The 19,856-nt window shown below is 62.8% G+C and overlaps 1 protein-coding gene across 1 annotated transcript in view; it reads right to left on the bottom strand.

Moving 5' to 3' along the window:
• Nucleotides 1-27: 27 nt before the first annotated feature.
• Nucleotides 28-19,856, bottom strand: part of TMEM94 (transmembrane protein 94) — a 30,751-nt gene continuing 10,922 nt past the window's right edge. The window contains exons 3-32 of the mRNA XM_028130584.2: nucleotides 13,127-13,246; nucleotides 12,715-12,842; nucleotides 12,284-12,420; nucleotides 10,667-10,869; nucleotides 10,181-10,332; nucleotides 9,706-9,808; nucleotides 9,414-9,500; nucleotides 9,059-9,175; nucleotides 8,708-8,764; nucleotides 8,343-8,447; nucleotides 8,070-8,234; nucleotides 7,694-7,903; nucleotides 6,886-7,204; nucleotides 6,450-6,623; nucleotides 5,979-6,081; nucleotides 5,655-5,872; nucleotides 4,764-4,945; nucleotides 4,525-4,675; nucleotides 4,167-4,279; nucleotides 3,950-4,049; nucleotides 3,530-3,638; nucleotides 3,133-3,322; nucleotides 2,849-2,926; nucleotides 2,485-2,570; nucleotides 2,141-2,222; nucleotides 1,743-1,891; nucleotides 1,564-1,658; nucleotides 1,365-1,458; nucleotides 1,019-1,189; nucleotides 28-875 (exon numbers count right to left, since the gene is read on the bottom strand). Of these exons, the coding sequence (XP_027986385.2) occupies nucleotides 803-875; nucleotides 1,019-1,189; nucleotides 1,365-1,458; nucleotides 1,564-1,658; nucleotides 1,743-1,891; nucleotides 2,141-2,222; nucleotides 2,485-2,570; nucleotides 2,849-2,926; nucleotides 3,133-3,322; nucleotides 3,530-3,638; nucleotides 3,950-4,049; nucleotides 4,167-4,279; nucleotides 4,525-4,675; nucleotides 4,764-4,945; nucleotides 5,655-5,872; nucleotides 5,979-6,081; nucleotides 6,450-6,623; nucleotides 6,886-7,204; nucleotides 7,694-7,903; nucleotides 8,070-8,234; nucleotides 8,343-8,447; nucleotides 8,708-8,764; nucleotides 9,059-9,175; nucleotides 9,414-9,500; nucleotides 9,706-9,808; nucleotides 10,181-10,332; nucleotides 10,667-10,869; nucleotides 12,284-12,420; nucleotides 12,715-12,842; nucleotides 13,127-13,246 (4,071 nt within the window). The 3' untranslated portion in view covers nucleotides 28-802. The remainder of the gene's footprint in view (nucleotides 876-1,018; nucleotides 1,190-1,364; nucleotides 1,459-1,563; nucleotides 1,659-1,742; nucleotides 1,892-2,140; nucleotides 2,223-2,484; nucleotides 2,571-2,848; nucleotides 2,927-3,132; nucleotides 3,323-3,529; nucleotides 3,639-3,949; nucleotides 4,050-4,166; nucleotides 4,280-4,524; nucleotides 4,676-4,763; nucleotides 4,946-5,654; nucleotides 5,873-5,978; nucleotides 6,082-6,449; nucleotides 6,624-6,885; nucleotides 7,205-7,693; nucleotides 7,904-8,069; nucleotides 8,235-8,342; nucleotides 8,448-8,707; nucleotides 8,765-9,058; nucleotides 9,176-9,413; nucleotides 9,501-9,705; nucleotides 9,809-10,180; nucleotides 10,333-10,666; nucleotides 10,870-12,283; nucleotides 12,421-12,714; nucleotides 12,843-13,126; nucleotides 13,247-19,856) is intronic.

Below are 19,856 nucleotides of genomic sequence, written 5' to 3'. Positions count from 1 at the left end.
GGCTGCCTCATGGACCAGCCACAGGTCTTTCTTACGCAATTTATAAGTTTTAATACAAACCAGTCTACATTCATTCCTAAAAGGCTCATTTCCAGTAAAAAATATACACCAGTAAAAACATTCTCACAGAACTATGCAGGGGCTGGAAGGAGCCCTGGGCCATGTCCCCGAGACTGACTGGGGGCCAGCTCGAGGCAGGCACAGAGGCTCCAGGGTGAGGGGGGCCCTCACTGTCAGGTGCTGTGAGGATCCCCAACAGAGGGAGGAGGGAGGTGCTTGGCCACATCCAGGTCCCTGTCCCAGGAAGACAGCATGGAGGGCGCAGGGAGGATACACCCTCACCCTGGCCTTCAACGGCGACCTTGAGAGTTGACTGGACCCCCCACAGCTGCTGCCAGTGTTCCTTCAAAAAGGTTGAGGCCCTGGCCCCACGTTCACAGCCCTGCCCAGGGGTCCCAGAGCACAGGGCGCTGGCTTAGTGGACCCTGAAGAGGGACAGCCCACAGGAAGAGAGGGCTGGGAGCCCCTTGCTAAGCACATGAGGTCATACATTCAAGAATGCCCTGGTGAGGCCAGGGAAGAGGCAGGGCTGTCCTGACACGGCCTTGGCTCATTCGCTGCTCCACAGTAGCCCTGGGGGTCAAGACGACAGCTGGGTCTGGCACGGGCATCTGGGCCTCCAGTGCCATGGGGCACAAGAGCAAACCCTGAATCATCCATGATACCAACTCCCCAGACTCAGAAATGGGTCTGGTATTGGCCCCTGGGGACCAGGGCCACTGTGACCACCGTGGCCGATGGCTCAGAAGGGAGAGTTCATGCCCAGCTTGGTTTCAAACTGCAGCTTCTGTCTCTTCTGGTAGCGGACCCGGACCCTGGGGGGGCGGAGGGGCAGGAGATTAAATCAGGGGTCAGGAGGCAGGGATGGGTAGCCAGGAGGCAGGGGAATGATGCCCAGGGGGTGACAGGCTTAGGGAGCATGCCCGGGCCCAGAGGGAGTGCCCTGCTGGTGGCTCACCGAATCTCGTGCAGCTTCACGATCTCGTTGCTGACCACCACGAGGACCAGGGACAGGCAGCCCAGGAGCCACGTCAGCAGAGGCACGTCCTCCAGGCCGAAGTGGACGCGGCTGTCCCTGTGCGTCCACAACTGCAGGTCAACTGCCGTCTGGACCACCTGCCCCAGCAGCCTGCAGGAGGAGGGGGCAGCGCCGGGTCAGCCTGGCTCCTCTCGCTCCCTTCCTCGCTTTTCTCAGTACAGCAGTAGCTCAAGAAGGGCACCCTTCAATCTCCGGCCCAAACCCCACCCTCAGGTCACAGCCCTGCCAGAGCCCCCACCCGCTCCTCCCGCTGAGCCACACTCACACCACAGGCACCGTCAGGGACCACCAGAGGTTAGTCAAGGGGCTCTTTCTCCACAGGGGCTTGGTGCGATGCACGTGGGTGACAGAGATGAAGACTGGAGGGAACGGGATCAGAGGGGGAGTCAGACTTGCCACCGCCAAGGCCTGGTCCCGGGGGCACCCCACCAGCCACCACTGGCCCCCTTTGCGGGAGCCCTTACCAGTGTGCAGGACGATCAGGGCGGCAGTGAGCTTCTGAGCCTGTAGCAGCCCATTGGCAAAGTCACCAAACCAGGCTGGAGCCGTGTCGGCATGGCTGCCAAAGCAAGGTGTGCCCTCAGCCCCCTGGGCCCTGCGGAGGTGGCCGGGGGCGAGGTGGGCGGGGCGGGGCGGGACTCACCTGGGCAGCATGATGGAGGAGCAGTTGGTGAGGTTGCGGGCCCGGGAGCTGTCGCAGAAGCTCTGCAGTGTGAAGCCAAAGCAGATGAGGCCCGAGCCGATGGTGAGGCTGAACTTGAGCAGGAAGCAGAGCAGGAAGTAGTGCTGGGTCTGCGGGAGGAAGGAGGCCCGTCACTCCGGAGGCCACGGCCCCTCCGGCACTCGGATTCAGCAGGCTCTTCAGTGAATGGGCAGCCCGGATGGGGGAACAGGAGCAGGACTGCCCGCCCCGGCGAGGATCTTCCCCAGCTCTGTCCCACCACCTCCCTCTGGTGTGATGGAGGCCCCACCTGGTCACTCCCTGCCTCAAGGACCAGCCTCTTGGGAAAGGCCCAGGCTCACAGGCTCCACTTCGCCTACCTTCTTGGGAATGGAGTGAAGGTTTTTCCCTGTTGCCACAGACATGACGGAGCTATGGGGGGGCTTCCCCAGCAGAGAGATGCTGAAAAGCAGAGACCGGGTGAAGGGCGGCCGCATGACCCTCTGTCTCCCAATTCCCATGAGAAGCCTTTTAGGAGTCGGGAGTGCGGGCAGGGTTGGTGGGCAGGAGGGTGAAACAAAGGGACATCCACCACAACACACACACACACACACACACACACACACACACACACACACACATGCTCCCTGAACCCGGGCTCCTGGGGTGCTCGGTGACCTCCCACCCTGCCTGCCTGGGCACAGAGGGAGGGCCGGCTTCTCACCTGAGCAGAGGATAGCAAAAGCAGGACAGCCACAGGATGTCGGTGGTACTGAGCAGTGGTGGCAGCTGGACTAGGCAAGAGAGGAACTGGACCAGGAGAGCCCAGGGAGCACGGTTAGATTCTGACGAACAGGAGGACGCCCTGGGCCCAGACGGACGCTCACGTCCTGGCCTAGCGGAGCTGGGGCTAGAGGGACACTGTTCTGCTCAGGGGTCATCTCCAAAAGCCCAGCCGTGTCAGAGGGGCGCTGGGGGCCCCTAGGCTGCGCTGCATCCTCCCAGCCTCCCAACTGGCCTCAGACCCTGACTGGCCCTTGAGCAAAGAAGCGGGCGGGAGGGGACGATGTCTGTGCTGCCCGGCTCACCTGGATGACCACAAGGGACAACTGGCACTGCAGCAGGAAGAGGAAGCACTTGCGAATGCCGTAGGTGGCATGCCGGGCCTAGGGACCGAAGGACAGATGTGGCCTCGCTCAGACCCTGTAGCTGCCAAACCTCAGCCAGGAGCCAGATGCCCCATTGCTCCTGCAAACCAAGCTGCCTGGGAGAGCTTTGCCTGGAGGCAACCCAGATGGATCCTGTGTCATGATAACCCCCCACCCCAAGTATGCCCTGCACCCCCGCTCCCACCACCAGCCCAAGCCCCCACCTGCTCGATGAGGCGGATGATGCTGATGGTCTCCTCCTGGCGGAAGGCCAGGGAGCAGGGCAGGCTGTTGAGCTGCCCTGAGAGCTGCAGGGGAGAAAGGCCATCCGAGGTCTGGGCCATGTTGGTGCTGGTGGCGTAGCCGAAGGTCTCCCAGGAGCAGCGGGACGGGTACAGGGGGTCCAGGGCAATGCTGAGCAGCACAGGGGGAAGCGTACCCATCAGCTGCACTTCGAGAGACCTCATCTCCCACAGCATGGGGCAAGCGCCGGCTCCCTCTTCTCCCCACCATGCCCAGGTCCCGTGGTCCCCTCAACCAGGGCAGGGTCGGCCATCATATATGCCCCAGCCCCATGGAAACCCAATCTGGGGCCTCCGGGAGGCAGAGGCGGGGCCTGACCTGATGTCGCTCTGGAGGAAGAGGCAGCTGTTCCGCAGGTTGGCAGAGCTGCCCAGGCAGCAGGTCACCTCCCCGTACTCCTGCATGATCTTGATCATCTCACACATGGCTGAGGGCAGAGTCGGTCACAGATCAGGCAGGCGGAGCCCCATGCAGGGCGCTGGGCAGAGACCCCCAGGACAGGAGACAGGGAAGTGGACTCCCCTTTGTGACTATCCTACCCAATCCTACGACACTTCTGACTCCCCGAATGGGCACTCCCACGGCTCCAGCCCACTAGACTCCCCAGCTCCTCCCAGCCCAGGAGCCTTTGCTCCTGCGTGGGAACCCACATCTCCTCAAGAGCGCACGGGATCCCAGGCCTTGTCAGCCTCAGTGGAAGGGAACAGGCTGCCGAGGCACTGTGGCCACAGTACTCACTCTCGGGGGTACAGTCAGTGAACAGGGGCACTAGCAGGGGCACGTTGTCGATGTTCTGCAGGTGGGGCCGCACCTGGTGGATGCCCCGGGGCAGCTTGGCCTGGAGAAAAAGCAGAGATGCCCATGGCCTCAGGGTCAGGGACCAGGGTCCCGTGACCCTCCTTTCTCTGCCATGTGCCACTTCCAGGGGCCTGGGGTGCAGACCCCGCTGTCGTACCCGGTTGCAGTCCTCCAGGAAGCTGGGGAGGTCACTGTCCGTAGGCTGGAAGCTGATGAGGTCTGAATGGCCCTCCTCCATCATCAGGAGCCCTTCTGCATCATCTCGGGACACTGTGGGGACAAAAGCCCGTCCCTCACCTTGCGGCCAGCCTTCTGGAGGCCTTTCCTTGCCCTGCAGGTGGCATGGAACTTCCTGCCCACAGGTCCCCTCTCCTCCCGTCAGCTGCTGTTAGCACAGGGAGGTGTGAGCCATTTTCCAAGGGAATGTATGTATCAGGAGGGTTCTATGGGGCTCTTTCTAGAATAGCCCCAAGGTCGGGGGAGTCCCCCACACCCACCTTGTCCCCACCACAAACCTTTGCCCTCACCCTGATTCAGGTCATCGTGCAGGGAGCCAGCATGGCTGGGGCTGGAGGGGGGGATCTCGGAGCCAGGCATGTCACCATTGGGTGTGAGGGAGATGTGGCAGTTCCAGCCTGTCTCCAGGCCCATCTTCTCTGCAAACACCTGCAGAAGGCAGACGGCAATGAGCAGATGGGCCCCAAAGCCCGTGGGAACAAGGGTCAGTGGCGGCAGAGGGGGTGGCTCTCCCCACCTTGCTTTTGAGCTCATCCTCCAAAGAGAAGTAGACGAAGCGAATGCAGGCATTGACCAGCCCGTCGATGAGGCGCACGACGTCCAGCCGGGCCTGGTACTGGGAGGACACCATGCCCATGAAGATCTGGCCGCTCAGGGCCTGCATGCAGTCTTCCTTCTCCAGCACCTCCCCGATCCCTTCTTCAGGTAGGCACACGGCACAAAGACCAGCCAGGACGCGGCCCAGTCAGGACACCCGGGAACCAGCAGATTCCAGGAGGCAGCCCAGGGCCACACACACAGAGGCCACACCCGAATCAAAGCGCACACAGGCCCCAGCGGACCACACACAGCCATGCACGCACACAGCCGGGACGCACGGAGGAGCCAACAGACACAAGAGAAAAGACAACGAAAGGCACTCATCAGTCCGGGGACAGTCCCACCGAGTGACAGCAGCCCCGCCCTGGTCTGGGCAGGGGGCTGGCCCTACCCTTGGCAACGGCTTCAATTCATCGTCTCTCAGGTCCTAAGACCCCGTGTGTTTGGCGGAGAGGAGGGTGGGGGTCAGTGGAGCTGAGTCCCTCGGTTCCCGCAGGGTCTGGGACCTGGCCTTTTGTCTGCTCAGAGAGGCTCATGCCCTACCGCTGCTATTGTATAACTTCCAAAGAAAGCCATTTTCTGTACGTTGTCCCACTGGAGTGTCACAAGGAACCCGTGAGGAGGACAGAGGGAGCACCCAGTTTATACAGGAGACCACGGGACTCCCCCACGTCACCGGACAGTGACTGCCCCCCTGGGCGTTCCAGGTCCAGGGCTGTGCCCACTGTCCCCTCTGCTACGATGGATTCCGCGGCCCCCGGGAAGCCCTCCCCGCTCCTGGCCCCCACAGGACGGCCGCGCACGGTACCATCGGAGCTCCAGCTGTTGTGGCGGGTGCCCAGCTTGATGGGGATGGTGTTCGGCAGCTCGCACAGGGTGAAGATGCTGCTCTGGCCCGGCGCCTGCACCAGCTCGATGCACTTGCCATTGAGCTGGGAGGACAGGCTGCAGCTCATGGGCTTATAGGCGAAGGCGGAGCAGTAGCCAGACAGGCAGGCCCGCTGGTAGAAATCCAGCACTTTCTTTCTGCCAGGGAAGCAGGGTGGAAGTGAGGCGAGTGGTCCTGGGACGCCCCATGTCTGTGAGCAGGCAGGCAGACCGCCTGAGCCGAACGCTCTGGCCCCTCACCCACCTGTCGGAGCCCGAAAGAGGGTAGATGTCAGCTCCATCCCAGAAGTCTGTGCAGGCCTCCAAGACCACGTCCGCGGTGCCGTGGGACAGCATCTGCTCTGTGCCTGAGGGGGGTGAACAAAAAGGCCGGACCATCAGTGCCCCAAGCCACCCCTGCTGCTCACGCTGCCTCACAGGGAGCACTGCCAGCCTGGGGTGGAGGGAGCTGGCCAGGCCCCGCCGTAGCGAGCCTGTGTAGAACGCCGCTGGGCTTGTAATGCAGGCACTGAGCCGCCCACCCTTCAGACAGTCCCATCCTCGGTGACCGCCACCATCCCAGCCCGGTTCCCCAAACCACTCCCTGCCACGTCTGAGGTCTTAAGAAGCTGCCTGGTGCTCATCTACTCATCCCAAAAAGGGATGAGGAGGGCAGAGCCTTGGCCCAAGCTCCTGGAAGGTTTGTCCTGATGGGAGCCAAGCACGGGAGGCTCACTGGTGGTGGTGTCCTTGATGAAGAGGCTGATCATGTGGCTGAGCGGGGGGCGCCGCTTGGTGACACAGGACAGCCTCCCCAGGGAGCTCTCCTTCACCATCTCGGCACTGGGGAGGCGGTAGAGCGCCAGGTGGTTCTGCTGCTTGAAGAGCTCCTTGGCCCCAGGAGTGAAGCCTGCAGCGGGAGGGCAGCAGTCAGGGCCCCTGGGAGGAAGCCCAGCCACTGCGCCCGCGCCCCCTTCCACCTCATGGGACGAAATCCACGCTGGCTGGCCCCTTCCACCTCCCCCCCCCACCCAGTTCTGTCCCCAGATTGGGAAGCACGGTCAGACAGCACTGCCTGTTCAAGGGGAAGGACCAGGAGCTAAAAGGGTTCCCGGCGATCTCGGTAAACGCCATGCCCGGGCCTGGTCTGTCTGGAGTTGGTGGCCACGCACCGATGAGGCGGGCGAGCTCGCAGAGACCCCAGGGCACGTGGATGGGCAGCGCGGCGCGGTGGCTCTCCTGCAGGGCGATGTTGCACAGGTGGTCGGAGAAGCGGCACAGCCGCTCGGTGACGCTGGCGTTGCACAGGTTCAGCAGCACGTTGAGGCCCAAGGGCTTGAGGGAGGTGAGGTGCAGCTGCCAGTTGGAGTCATCAAACTGGATGCAGGGCGGGTTCTGCTGGTCCTGCGACAGGCTCAGCATCTCCAAGTGGTAGTCACACACGAAGTCCTCCGCCTCGTAGGGCTCGCTCTCCAGCCCAGGCTGCTGCGTCTGGGGGCGACATGGAGGGAACAGGGGGCCTCAGGCTGGGACTGCTGTGGGTGCTCCTGAGAGAAGACCCCCCTTCCCACCACAGCATGCTCACGCTTCCCCATCCCTCCCAGAAACCCCCTCCTTGTCTTTCTTGAGTTCCTGGCTGCTTCTAGATCTTGTAAGACACGGGCAATACCTAAGAAGAGGGTGAGCAGACCAAGGAGGAAACAATGAAGGGTTTTTCTCGGGGAAAGTATTTCCGAGGGAGCCACTGGCAGGCCGTGCCTAGGAGGAAGGGGCCTCCCCGCACCCATGACCAGCAGCGAGATCCAGGGAGGGGCAAGGGCTGACAAAGCCACAGGAGGTGCCCTGCCAGGCCAAGCCTGGGGACCGGAGAGGCTGTGCTTCAGGCGCCGCCCACCAGGCTGGCTGCACCCCTCGGGCCCCTGCAGCAGGGGAGGCTGGACGCCCTGAGCCTGACCGAGGGCTGCTCTCCGCCCCCCTCACCTTGCCGGGCTCATCCTCACAGCCCTCTGGGTCCCTGCTGAAGCTCACGTTCGAGCCGGACAGGTGTTTGCTGTGGCCGTGCCCTCTGTGGTGAGAGCAGGGCTCGGGGACCCTGGGGCCGTCAGCAGGCCAGTCGTCGCGCTCCTGCTCATTGGCCAGGTGCAGCGTGGTGTTCAGGGAGCCAGCCAGGAGGGCATCCCGTTCGTGGGGCTGAGGAGACAAGGGGTACAGGCCTCAGACCAGGGCCCCGATGGCTGCCCGGACCAGGGAGGCAGGGTGCTGACGTCCCCTCTCTGCCTTGTGGGGGCTCCGCCTGCACTGCTCAGAGGCAGACCCTCCTTCTCCCTTAGCCTGCGCCCTCCCGGAGGCCCCGCACCTCCTCCTCCACCTCGGGGTGGCAGAAGGAGCGGGTGGACAGGTCATCCGTCAGGTCCTCGTGGCTGCTGTGCGGGGGCTCCACCTTCCCGCTGAAGAACAGCACGGTCTCTGGGCTGGGATTTGGCCACGACAGGATCCCCTGTTTGTCCACACAGCACAGGACCTGCAGGGAGAGGTGGCGGGAGACAGGGGCCGGTGAGTGGCAGACAGGCACCCAGGGGCAGAGGAAGCAGGCCTGCGAGGCCGGGCCTCGCCTCCCGCAGGGCCTCACCGTGACGGAGCCCAGGCTGTGCAGCAGGCTGGAGCTGTGGCTCAGCGTTGGCGACGTCCCCTGGATCACCCGCAGGAAGTGGCCCCAGATGCTGCGCAGCATTTCCTGGTGGCAGAAAGGCCATGAGGCCGTTTGGGACTCGGCCACCTTTCCCAGGAGAGAGCCGCTGGGGACACCCGACGCAACGGCCCAGGGGCACCCGGAAGCTGGGCTGCGGAGGCCTTTGTCCGGGCAGGGTAGTGACACACTGCCCGTGTGGGAGGAGGACTCGGGCTCTGAGAGCCCACTGGAGGCTAGAAGGTCATAAAGTGGGGCGTCCAGGGCTCCAGAAGGGACCTGGGGCAGGATCGGCCCGGTGAGTGTACCTGAGTGGACACGGCTTCTGTGTAGCTGCTGAGAGTGTCCTCCGAGAACTTGGCCAGCTGCACGGAGAGAAGGGGGAGCTCAGGGAGGACACTGCCCTCACACAGGCCTCCAAGCTGGCAGGTGGGGTCCCACACCAGCAGGGCTCCCAACATCTGGGCAGCCCCCGGTCCCCCTGTGTGCTGAGAGCCGAGGCACTCCCCACCCCGGGGCCTGGCCTGGAGGCTCTTCTGGGTGCAAAGGGGCCCGCACTCCCACTCCTGTCCCTGGTCACTGGGGCAGAGCCCACTCCGTCTGTAGTTCCCGTCCCGGTTCCTTTTGCACGTGCCCCCAGATGCCTCAGAAGAACCTACCAGAGAGCTGGGGGAGCCCTTGCTCATCTGGGCCAGGACCCGGGCCTCTCCGCAGGCGGTTGCCAGGACCCAGAGGACTGGGAAGAGCAGGGGGAGGATGGGCAGGACGCCATTCACCTGCGAGAGAGGGAGCCACACTGAGGGCTCTGGAAGAGCGGCTGGCCCCAGGGAGGGCGGGCAGGGCTGGGGTGAGGGGACAGGACAGCTGTCGGGGCAGGGAGGGAGGAAGGGGGAGCAGGTGTTCTTAAGCTGAAGCCTAAGGGCCCTGACTGCAGAGGGGGAGGCACAGCCAGGGAACATGAGGGGACGCGGCCACCAGGGAAGGAGGAAAGCATGCAGGGAGGAAGGTGGTCACCTGCAGCTGGAGGAGGGTGTACTGCCAGGACGTGACCCCGGGGGCGTTCAGCATGAAGCGCAGGGCGTTGGTGATGAGGAAGCTGGCCTGTTGGGAGGAGGAGAGGTGCAGCCTTAACCCCCCAACCCCAGAGAAGAACCCAGGCTCTGAGGCTCCCCTTCCTCTGCCCACTCACCCCCCGACACTGGCTGGCTCACTCTGGGACCCCCATCTCCACTCACACACTCACCTGGGCTGGCCCTGAGGCTCCCCCACTTCCCTCTCCCCTGCCCCGGCGCCCCCCCTCACGCACCAGGACCACGGGCATGGCGTAGTGCAGCATCACCGACTGCACCGTGAACCTCTCGTTGTCCAGAGCAGTGATGGGGCGGGACAGGGCCATGTCCAGGCACCACCTGCAGAAAGAGGTGACCCTATGCTCAAGGGCAAGGCCAGAGACCCGCACCTTCACTGAGCACCTTCACTGAGCATCTCTGAGGCCTGCGATTCCCTCCGATTCCTCAGCCCCAGCCAGGTGGCCCGGGGAGGGTGGCCTGTGCGGGCCTCCAGAGCCATGCCCTCAGAGTTAGACCTGGGAGGGGAGCAATCACTGGGCCCAGAGTGCTCACAAGATGCTAAAGAGAGGAACCTCCAGAGAGGCCTGGCCTAAGGGGCCTCAGAATGGACAGGCTCCTTCTTTGTCCCCGACCCCCTGCTCACAGAGGCACGGGGGAAGAGGCGAGGTCAGGGGTGGGGGGAGCAGGAGAAAGGCAGGGCAGCACCCCTACCTGATGTTGTCAATCACGGGGGTCTCAAGGACACGGAACAGCCGGTGCTGCTGGGGGTTCTGTGGCCCTTTCTTCAGCTCTCCCCGGGGGGAGGGCGGGGGAGAGAAAGGGGGAAACAGGTCTCCGGGCTCCAAGACGATGTGCTCATCATCCTGCCGGGACAGAGGGGGGTGGGGGGTGATGAAAGGCTGCTATCGGAGCCACTCTTCCTTGACAACTCCAGCTAAGTGGGGACATCTCATGGGGTTCGGGCCCATCAGTTAGCAGCGTCAGCTGGGGTGGGGCCTGTAGGACTGGATTCCTGGTGGTTTGAGGATCAGAGAAGAAAGAATAGGACAAGGTGGAGAGACGTCCCAGCCCTTCTTTGTTCCCCAAGAAGCTATGAGCTGGCCTCCCGGAAGCTTCAGGATCAAGACTCGGACCCTCCCACCGCGGCCTGTGGACTCTCCCGCTGCATTTCCAGGGAAGAGAAAAGCCTCGCGCTACCTTGATCCCCCTCAGAGAGGCAAACGATTCCTGGCCGGGCCTCAGAGCTATGATGTCTCCTTCCACCAACAGGCTAACTGGCAGGTTGACCAGATGTCCATCTCTGTAGGCCCAGTGCAGGGACCAGGACGGTGCAAAGGGCATGTGGAGGTCGGGGTACATGGCATCTGGCCACTTGATCTCCTTGCCATCCTTGAGGGCATCTGACGAGAATGGAAAGAGGGAGACCACCTGACCCAGGGCACCAGCGCACCCCACAGAGCTTAGCCTACACGTGAAGCCTCTCTGAAATCCCGCATCCTTTCCAACACTTCCCCTCGTTCCTAACCACTCAGCCCAGGCACTTCCTCCTCTGAACACCGAAGCTCTTATTCTCTGTATCCTTGTTCCTTTCAGATACATTTCACAACCATTGCTGAGGGTGTGCTGAGCCCCATGCAAAGGTCAAAGGTGAGGACACAGTCCCTGCCTTGAGGAGCCACCACCTAAGAGGGGGAGTGAGACACATGGGCAGATAACTCTGAACAAGGCCAACACACGGGCTAAGAGTGTTAGGGAAAGTCCCGGAGCTGCAGGAGCACAGAGCTGGGGCAATCAGAGGTGGCTTCATGGAAGAGGGAGCGCTGAGGATCGGCCTTGAAGAATGGCGAGATTTCTGTCGGCCGGAGACTGTGAGGGAAAAGCATGCCAGGCGAGGGACAGCAGGACAAAGGCACTGGAGCAGGGAAGTCCTCAGTGGGCTGGGAAGTGGGGAGTGGGGAGTGGGGAGTGGTTTTAACGTGAGGATGAGGAGCAAGAGAAGAGGCTGGAGAAAAAGGTCAGAGCTTGTGCCAGAGGTTCTGGGAAGCCATTGACAACGGCTTTGATAAACAAGAGGGAGCCACTGATGGTTCCTGAGCAAAGACGAGCTCCCCGAGAGCAGGGCCATCTTTCCCGGTCACCGCTGAACTCCCAGTGCCTACAAGGCTGCAATGAGGAATCATACCACGTTCTCACTCGGGACTGCGACCCCCGCTGCCCAGGAGAGGAAGGTCTCATGAGGGAGATGCTGTTCTCTTCAAGACCACACACTCCGGGAAGCAGGAACCCCTGTCTCCAAAGAGCCTGGCGCAGTCCTCGCCCACGGCCGGGGCTGCAGAAGCACTGGCCGCGGCGGGATGAGCAGGAACCCGCCTGCCTGCGCAGTTCCCTTCTCCTTTAGGAGCTGGGCTGCCCCACCCTGGGCTCCCGGCTCGCTTCCCAGCCCCGAATCTCAGGCTTCCCTGGTCCATGATCCCACCTCCCCCGGCCCAGAGCCAGCAGACAGGGCCAACGTGGAAGAGAAAACCTGGACTGTCCTCCTGCCAAGGGAGAGGGTCTTCCCGGTTAGTCTCCCAACGGACGGCGAGCCGGCAAGCCCGCTGGGCTGCTGTTAGCCTTCCTGCCTGCCCGGACCCCACAGCGGCCCCACGGCTCTCACTGTCCTGCTCAAAGGAGCGCAGGGCATCCTGCTAACTCGCCTGATGCCCAGAGCCCTCAGGATGCTGACCAGAGGCAACGCCTATGTGCTGGGGCTCAGGAGGGGAGTCCTTCCTCTGACCCATCACAAAGCACCTTTCCCCTGACCCTTGGTCTCACCTTGGATTCGGTCGATGATCCCTCGGAGCCTCCACTCCACCTCCCGACGTTTCAGCCGATCTTGCCGTGCGATGAGGATGAGGTTGAGAAGCAGCAGGAGAAACAGCGCCGAGGCGTTCACCAGCTCCACCCCATGGCTGGCGGGAAGGTGAGGGCTACTCGCACCAGCCCAGCCAACACAGGGCCCTGGACTCCACAGTCACAGCCCACCCCGTCCCTCCTGAAAGAGTGTCCAGCCTGGTTCCGCCACCAACTAGCCAAGGGACTAGGATCCCTAAACAGCTCAGGCGCCGGCTGTGGGGGCAGTTCCGGGGGAGCAGCCCATCTCCCCTGGGATGTCTTAGGTGGGACATGGGACGGCAGACTCGGCCGAGGCAGGAGAGGGAAGGCCCAGAGCCCGGGGTAGGAGAGGCCAGGCAGGAGCCACGTACCTGCCGGCCGGCTGGCCCCCGTAGCAGCCCAGCAGCAGCAGCACCGCCAGCAGCATGAGCGAGGCGCCCGGCCAGTGGAAACAGGAGCAGCGGTTACTGTGGTGCAGGAAGCTGCTCCGCCACATCTCCTGGAGGGGGGGGTACAGGGGCCGAGGGGTGAGAGGCCGGGACAAGGACGTGGGAAGGGCCACCTTCCCCCGACACCCGCCGACCCAGCCCGTGGCTGCCTCTGTCTTCTCGTTTTGGCCTTGGCTGGGTCCAGCCGGCTGGGCTCCCGCAGCAGGAGGGGTCAGGACATCACTCTGGAAGGAAGCCCGGCTTCTTCCGGATTGTCAGTGATGCCTCGGTGGGGCCTCGGGGCCGTGAGAATGGGCCCCAGGCTTCTCTGCCATCCCCGCCAGGCTGGGCCTACCTTCCAGGTGAGACACTTCTTCTGCTCCCTCAGGTGTCCCTCCAGCACCGCCTCCAGCTGCTCCTTCAGGATGCTGAGGGCCTTCCGCGTGGACAGGCCCAGGGCCAAGGGGGGCTCGCCCTGCAGGGAAGCCAGAGCGCTCAGCATGTCCCCGGAGGTCTCTCCCATCCCAGGCCCCACCTCCCTCCTCCCGAATCCTCCCCTCTTCCTCCGCTAGCCCTTCCCTCAGGGTGTAAGCCCGTTCCAATCTCCACTGAACTAAAGGACAGTGAAGTACACAGCCTCCTGCTCTTCAAAGCCAAGTTTAAAACAAAACTTCCTATACTCGGTGCTTTCTGACCCAGACCCACCTTTCACTTGACTTTCTCCCCACTGCCACCAGCACCTCCCAGCCCACTCAGATGCCGCCACTGCTGCCCTCCCAGTCTGCCTCACCGCTGCCACTTCAGATTCCATTATTGGGGGGGCGGGGGCATGGGGAGGGGGGGACTAACAGGGAGATACTAGCACTTCATTGTTCCTAGAGGAAAATTTAGGGAGAAAAACCCATCTTCCGTAACCACCGTTTCATAAAAGAGGGGTTGCAACACACAACACCAGGAAGGACACGATCTCGGGGAAAAAGGCAGCTGTGCCCGAGAAAGGACCGCGAACCAGCTACGCCTCCTCCCGTCTCTCCGAGGATGGTGGGCAGGAGGGTCCCCGGCTGACACTGCGGACGACCTACGGTCCATGTGACCCCCGCCCCGCCTCTCTCCTGCTTGAAACCCCCATTGCTGTTTCCTCCTTCTCTGACTCTGTTGTTTTCCCTCCATCTACCCCACAGTCCATCCTGCCACATCTGACCGGACTGAACTGCCTCCCAGCTGTTTCCCAGGCGCCTGAGTCCACATGTCCAAAACCTGAACTCGCCTCCTGGCCTCCGCCCGAGGCCACCCTCCCGCAGGCACCATGTCACTAGGCACCCAGGCCAGAGCTGGAATCCCCCTCGTCCAGACCCCGCCTCCCCTTCCCACCCCCCCAACTGCCACCTTCAGCCTCTACCTTGTCCAAACCAACAGCAACACCCACGGAGTAGGCGTGTGTCATCACCTGACCCCTGACCTTTACTATCCAGTCAGAGCCCAGAGCTCACCCCGCACTCTGCCGGCTTCCCCAGCCTCCCTCCTGCCATTCCTGATGCAGCCGCGCCTCCCGCTCCTGTGCACACACCTTTGTATTTTCTCAGCCAAGAACACACTCCTCGCCCCAGACAACTGCTACTTCTCTGTCAAGACTCAAACATCACCGGCTCTAGGAGACGTTCCCAAAACCCAGGGCTGCGCTTACGGGTGTGTGTGTGTGTGTGTGTGTGTGTGTGTGTGTGTGCATCCAACAGCACCCTGGGCAGCCTGGCTCACGGTCCGCCTCGTTCAGAACCGTCCTTCTAGATTGCCTGGCCTGGTTCTCCCACTAGACCCCTAGCTCCTGGACAACAGGTACTGACTCCTTCCACCTCCACACCCTCCCGCCCACTGCTGACACAGTGCCCAGCACACAGCGGCGGCTCAGCGCATACTTGCTGAGTGGATGGTGAATGATGAATGACTGAATGAATGAATGCGCACACAGGTAGCTTCACAGATCCCACTGACACCTTATCAGGGGCTGTCAACCCAGGATCTGTATCAGAAACACCTGGAGTTTTTTTTTTTTTTTTTTTAATATATTTTATTGATTTATTACAGTGAGGAAGAGAGAGGGATAGAGAGTTAGAAACATCGATGAGAGAGAAACATCAACCAGCTGCCTCTTGCACACCCCCTACTGGGGATGTGCCCGCAACCAAGGTACATGCCCTTGACCGGAATCGAACCTGGGACCTTTCAGTCCGCAGGCCGACGCTCTATCCATTGAGCCAAACCGGTTTCGGCAACACCTGGAGTTTTTAACAACGTGGATGTCCAGGTCCCACCCGAGACCTACTGAATCAGAACTCCTGGGGGTGAGGCCTGCCCCAGGTAGCCTCCGATGCGCAGGTCCCCAGCTGGGAGGGGGGCGGGTCCTAGGAACACAAGCCGGCCTCCCCAGGAAAGGCAGTGATTGGAGGGGGCGTGAGTCCATCTCAAGGCCACCTGAAGAGCAGCACCGTGAGCTTCCACCAGGACACGTCCTGAGCGAGGGGAGCCCGAGGCCTGGGGCACCAGGACCGGGACTGGGGGTCATCTACTGAGCCCGACCAATGTCACCTGGCTGGCGACGCCCTGGCTGCCTCGGCCTGTTGCCCTCCACCTCCATGCCCATCACCCCATCTGCCCTCCTGGATCTGCCCTGGCTTTGCCCACTAACGTTCTGGATTTCCTCCTCCTGCCCGTCTCCGTGTTGGCAGCCTCGCTCCTCACAGGACACAGATCTCCAGGACGAGAAGAGGATGCTGAACTGGGGGCCATTTCCTACTGCAGAGTGGAGCCCCCACCTGGCCTATTGCCAGCTTCCTGGGCCTGAGGGCCGAGGCCGGCCCCAGAGGGAGCCTGGCCCAAAGACTTCCCGAGCCCTTGCCTAGAGCTCAGCTAAGCCCACTCTCCCTGTGGCTTTGGGGGATGAGGAAGATGAGAGCTGCTTCTTCCCTGAGGGGACAACTGCTTATCTGAGCTCGGGAAGACGCAGCGCTCCGGGCAGGGGCCCGGCCGCACCCCAGCCTGGGTAACTGTGAGCTTCCTAGGATGTTTCTGCCTCCGCCAGCTTCCAGAAACGGCCTGGAGGCAGGGGAGGTCCGGCCTGCAGAGGTAACAAGACTGCACGCCACAAGACAGGGAGTGGGCAGGAGAAAGGACAGGCCCCAGGCCCGACAAACCCCAAGTCCCAGGGGCTGCAGGTCCCCCGGGGTGCTGCTGGGTCTGCAGTGAGGACCCAGGGGAAGGCTGAGAGGAGCCGCCTGCGAGCCTGGGCAGTGGCCCTCCTCTCGCCAGGCTTTAGAAGCTGGGCACTCAGCAATCTCCCTCTGCTGTGTGGCTGTCCTGACACCTGCGGCCTATTCCCGCCACCCCAAACCCAGGCCTCCTCCTGCCCAGCCATCCACTTGCGCGCGCTCTGCCCCAGGTTCCTAGAACCCGAGGCTGCTGCAGTCCAGGCCTGGGTGCGGGAGGGCTGGGCCGCAGGATGGCAGATGCTCTGGGCAGGGCCAGCGGAGGCGGGAGGTGCCTGCAGAGCTGACTGCGCACGTCCGCCCCCGCATGTTGTGTCTGGCCAGGGGCACCAGCTCCAGACTAACGATTAGAGACAGCGCGGCAGGGAAAAGTAAGGCGTTTTGTAATTACATGCCGCCCCCAAAAATGCTTGCCCGTACAGGCTGGCCCTGGGCAAGGACACAGCCTGCTGAGCCAGCCTACTCTCCATGCCCAGCCTCGCTTACCCAACTGCCACAGCCACTCACCCACCCCAGGTCCCTGCAGGAGGGGCGCAGGCCCGGGGACAGTCAGCGTTCCCCCATGGCCATGCTTTTCTGCCTCACGGTGCGAGGGCCGAGGCTGAGGAAGGCCTTGGTGGAAGCCCTTCACCCTTTCCCCGGGAAGTTCAGGAAGGGCTGGTGGGCAAGCGGGCTCTGCCAACCTTCTTCAAAGCATGAGCGAGGCTGGGCACCCAGTGTGCCCGGGCACCAGCAGGGAGACGGCGGGGATGGGTCTGGCTTGTTTGAGAACAGGGACCCGAGGCGCCCACGCGCACTCTGAGGTTGGCTTCTTGCCCACCAGGGCCCAGAAGGGTGAGGAAAATCTGCCCCGGCCTTAAGGCCCCAGAGGCACTTCTGGCTTCGCAGACGCTCAGAAACCCCAAACCGCACCAGCAGGCACCTCCAGAGAAGTCCCCGGGGCAAGAGCCACGGCTACACGAAGCCTCTCCACCGGAGGGGGCGAGGCCCTGCTTCCCCGCTTACACTGATGCTTTGCAGGTAGAACCACCCCAGTCCCGCTGGTTTAACTGCTCAGGGCTCAACCGGACCCAAGAGAGAGCAACCTGAGGCTCTGGGAAGCCCAGGTCAGGAGAGGCGGGCAGCAAACCCGCATCACCCTGATCCTTCATCCAAGGGAGACGCTGCAGGGCAGGGGTTCGGGAGCAGCAGGTGCTGAAAGGACTGTCCGTCAGAACCACACGGAATCTGCTGCTGAACGGGACCAGCTCTTCAGGGCCCAGAGCTGAGCGTGGGGGTCAGTCTAAGGGGCCAGCACACCTGTGCTCTCCTGCACCCCCTCCTCCGGTTTCTCAGGCGGCCGAGAGCCAGAGCCCCCAAGCGCCCACCCCCTGTCCTTTGGGGATCCTCCGAGAGGTGAGCACAGCCGCTCTTTGCCTGCCCGCCGCGCCTGTTTTGAGAGCAAGCAGCATCACAGCCCGAGGCCCAGGTAGACAGGTTATGGATTTAGCCCTTGACCCTTGGCCTCAGCAACAGTAGAACACCGCTCATTAGAACTGTGCCAGGTCCCCACCGTCACAGCCTTCGTGGCCAACGCAGGTGGGGAGGGGACCCAAAGCTGGAGGCCACACAAAGCCTGAATCACTGAAGCCGCGATTCGGCCACCAGACACCAGGTGTTTTCAGCAGTCGTGATAAATCTCTTCTGCGTTTGGCCAGACACGAATCGACTGCCTGTAACCAGGCCAATCAAAGCCTCAGCTCCGTCCCTTCCTCACTCTCCAGGCTCAGGCCGACCTTGGCACCTCCACCATCTTCTCCCGCCCGCAGCCACCAAGACCCAGCTCTGGTCGCCCCTGTCTCAGGTCACCATGTGGTCCAGTGCGAAAAGCGCCCTTCCTGGCCCCGAGGAGGACCGGCACCCAGACCCGGAGCTGCCCGCCAGCTCTGCATGGAGACCCAGGTCCCAGCACCCAGGAGACCCAGGTCCCACTGGGAAACTCGGCTCCGGTCCTGCTCTGGGTGACCTGGGAGCCATGACAGATCCTGAAACACACTGGCTTTCTGGCTCCCATTCCCAGCCCCTTCCATGGTCCCAGCTACCTGGTAATCCGAGCTGCCCCTGTGGCATCCAGACTTGGGGCCACCCTACCCCAAAGCCTCTCGCACAAAGCAGGGAAAGGCATTTGAACAGAAATGTGGCCCACGCTGGCATACTCACTTTGTTGCGCTTGCCCTGAAGGGGCATCCATAGCTCTGCCTGCTTAAAGAGCATGAGCCACGAGGAGTCAGCTACAGAACTTCCAACACCAGCCTCAGAGAGAGACAGAGAGAGAGAGAGAGAGAGAGAGAGAGAGAGAGAGAGAGAGAGAGAGAGAAGAAAGGGGAGAGCTAGAGAGCGTGTGAGCCAGGAGCTGGTGCTGCAGCGACCGCGCGTGCAGCCCAGTGGAGCTCCAATCTGCTGATTAATTCAACCTATTTCCAGTCTCGCTGCAGACTGAGGGAGGGAAGAGGAGGAGGCAGGCTGCACAGCAGCCGGGGGGGAGGGAGAGGGAGGGAGGAGAGAGGGGGCTGAGAGGAGAAAGTTTGTAGATGCTCTGCCAGATGCCCCGGAGGCTGGCCCATTCGTCAGAGGAGGCCACTGTGGGGCGAGCAGAGGGCAGACGTGCAGCCAACGGGTAGGCGGCAAGGAGGGCCGGTGCAGGAACCGCTGCTGTTGTCAGGGCAACAGCCGGCATCAAGGAGCACCTGGGCTCCTTCCCAGACTACCTTTCCTTGGCCCCAGGCACTGGGCAAGGGTACGAGCCCCATGTGGAGAGCCTGCCATCAGGAGGGCTCCCCCAAATCACTGGGACTCCCAGCGTGGAGCCAGGCCAACAACAGCTCTCCAGTCAGAGCTGCGGGAAGCGGGGAGAGGGCCCTGCGGGTTATTAATAGCAGCACATCCTGCAGGAGGGGAAGGACCAGGAAGGCTGAAGCCGGGCTTCCAGGGCAGAGCGGGGCCGGGAGCGAGCGGAAGGATCCAGCGGAAGAGGGAAAGCCAGCCCCAGAGGAAGGGCCTCAGAGGAAACCCACATCTGGGACCCAACACCGGCCCCCAGCGGGTGCTGGGACCCCAGCAGCGCTCTCCGGTGCCAGCAGCTGATGGACGCCGGGCATTCAGACACACCTGCCGAAGTGCTGCGGGGACTGGGAGGCCGCAGGGCGGAGAGAGGAGGCAGTGACCCGGGGCTCCCACGCAGCACCTCCCGAGCAGCAGCAGCGCCTGAGCATCGCCCTGGGCCCCGAGGTGGACATACAGGACGCTGTCAGCACCTCCCCGGTGAAGGAGGGCCCAGGTCCTGGGACTGTATGGGAAGCTTCGCTGCCCAGGTCCAGGCCGCCCTTGGGATGGGGCTGCACAACCCGAGGGAGAGGAAACAGCCTAACGGCCCAGTGACCCTGGAGCGTGGCCTGAGCCCGAGCCTGCTGCTCCGGGGCCCGGGTTCCTAGAGGACACACTCCATCTCGAGCTGCAGGGAAGCAGGGATTCCAGCCAGCCTCTCCCCTCCCCCTCCTCTAGGCCAGCTCCCTGAGGGCCCCTGCCAAACCCGGGGCTGAGCGGGGAAAGAAAAGGAGGGGCCGGCAGTCCAGAGGTTAAGGGCAGGAAGTCTCCTTGAGGCAGGATCAGCTTCTGAGCAGCTCCTGGCCACTGCCCATGAGTCCGCGGCAGCTCCGCAAACTGCAAGGAGAGAGGTGCCGGACTGTCCCCTGCTCCCGCTCCCCCTTTAGCTCTCTCCAAGGCCTGCTCCCTGGGACCCACAACTAAGCAAACTCTCCCTCCTGTGTGGAGCCCTGGAAAGGCAGC

This window comes from Eptesicus fuscus, chromosome 20, assembly GCF_027574615.1.
Source record: "Eptesicus fuscus isolate TK198812 chromosome 20, DD_ASM_mEF_20220401, whole genome shotgun sequence".
In the NCBI taxonomy this organism is placed as follows: domain Eukaryota; kingdom Metazoa; phylum Chordata; class Mammalia; order Chiroptera; family Vespertilionidae; genus Eptesicus; species Eptesicus fuscus.
Note: the sequence above shows the minus strand (reverse complement) of the source record. Positions and strands in the feature narration are given on the sequence as shown.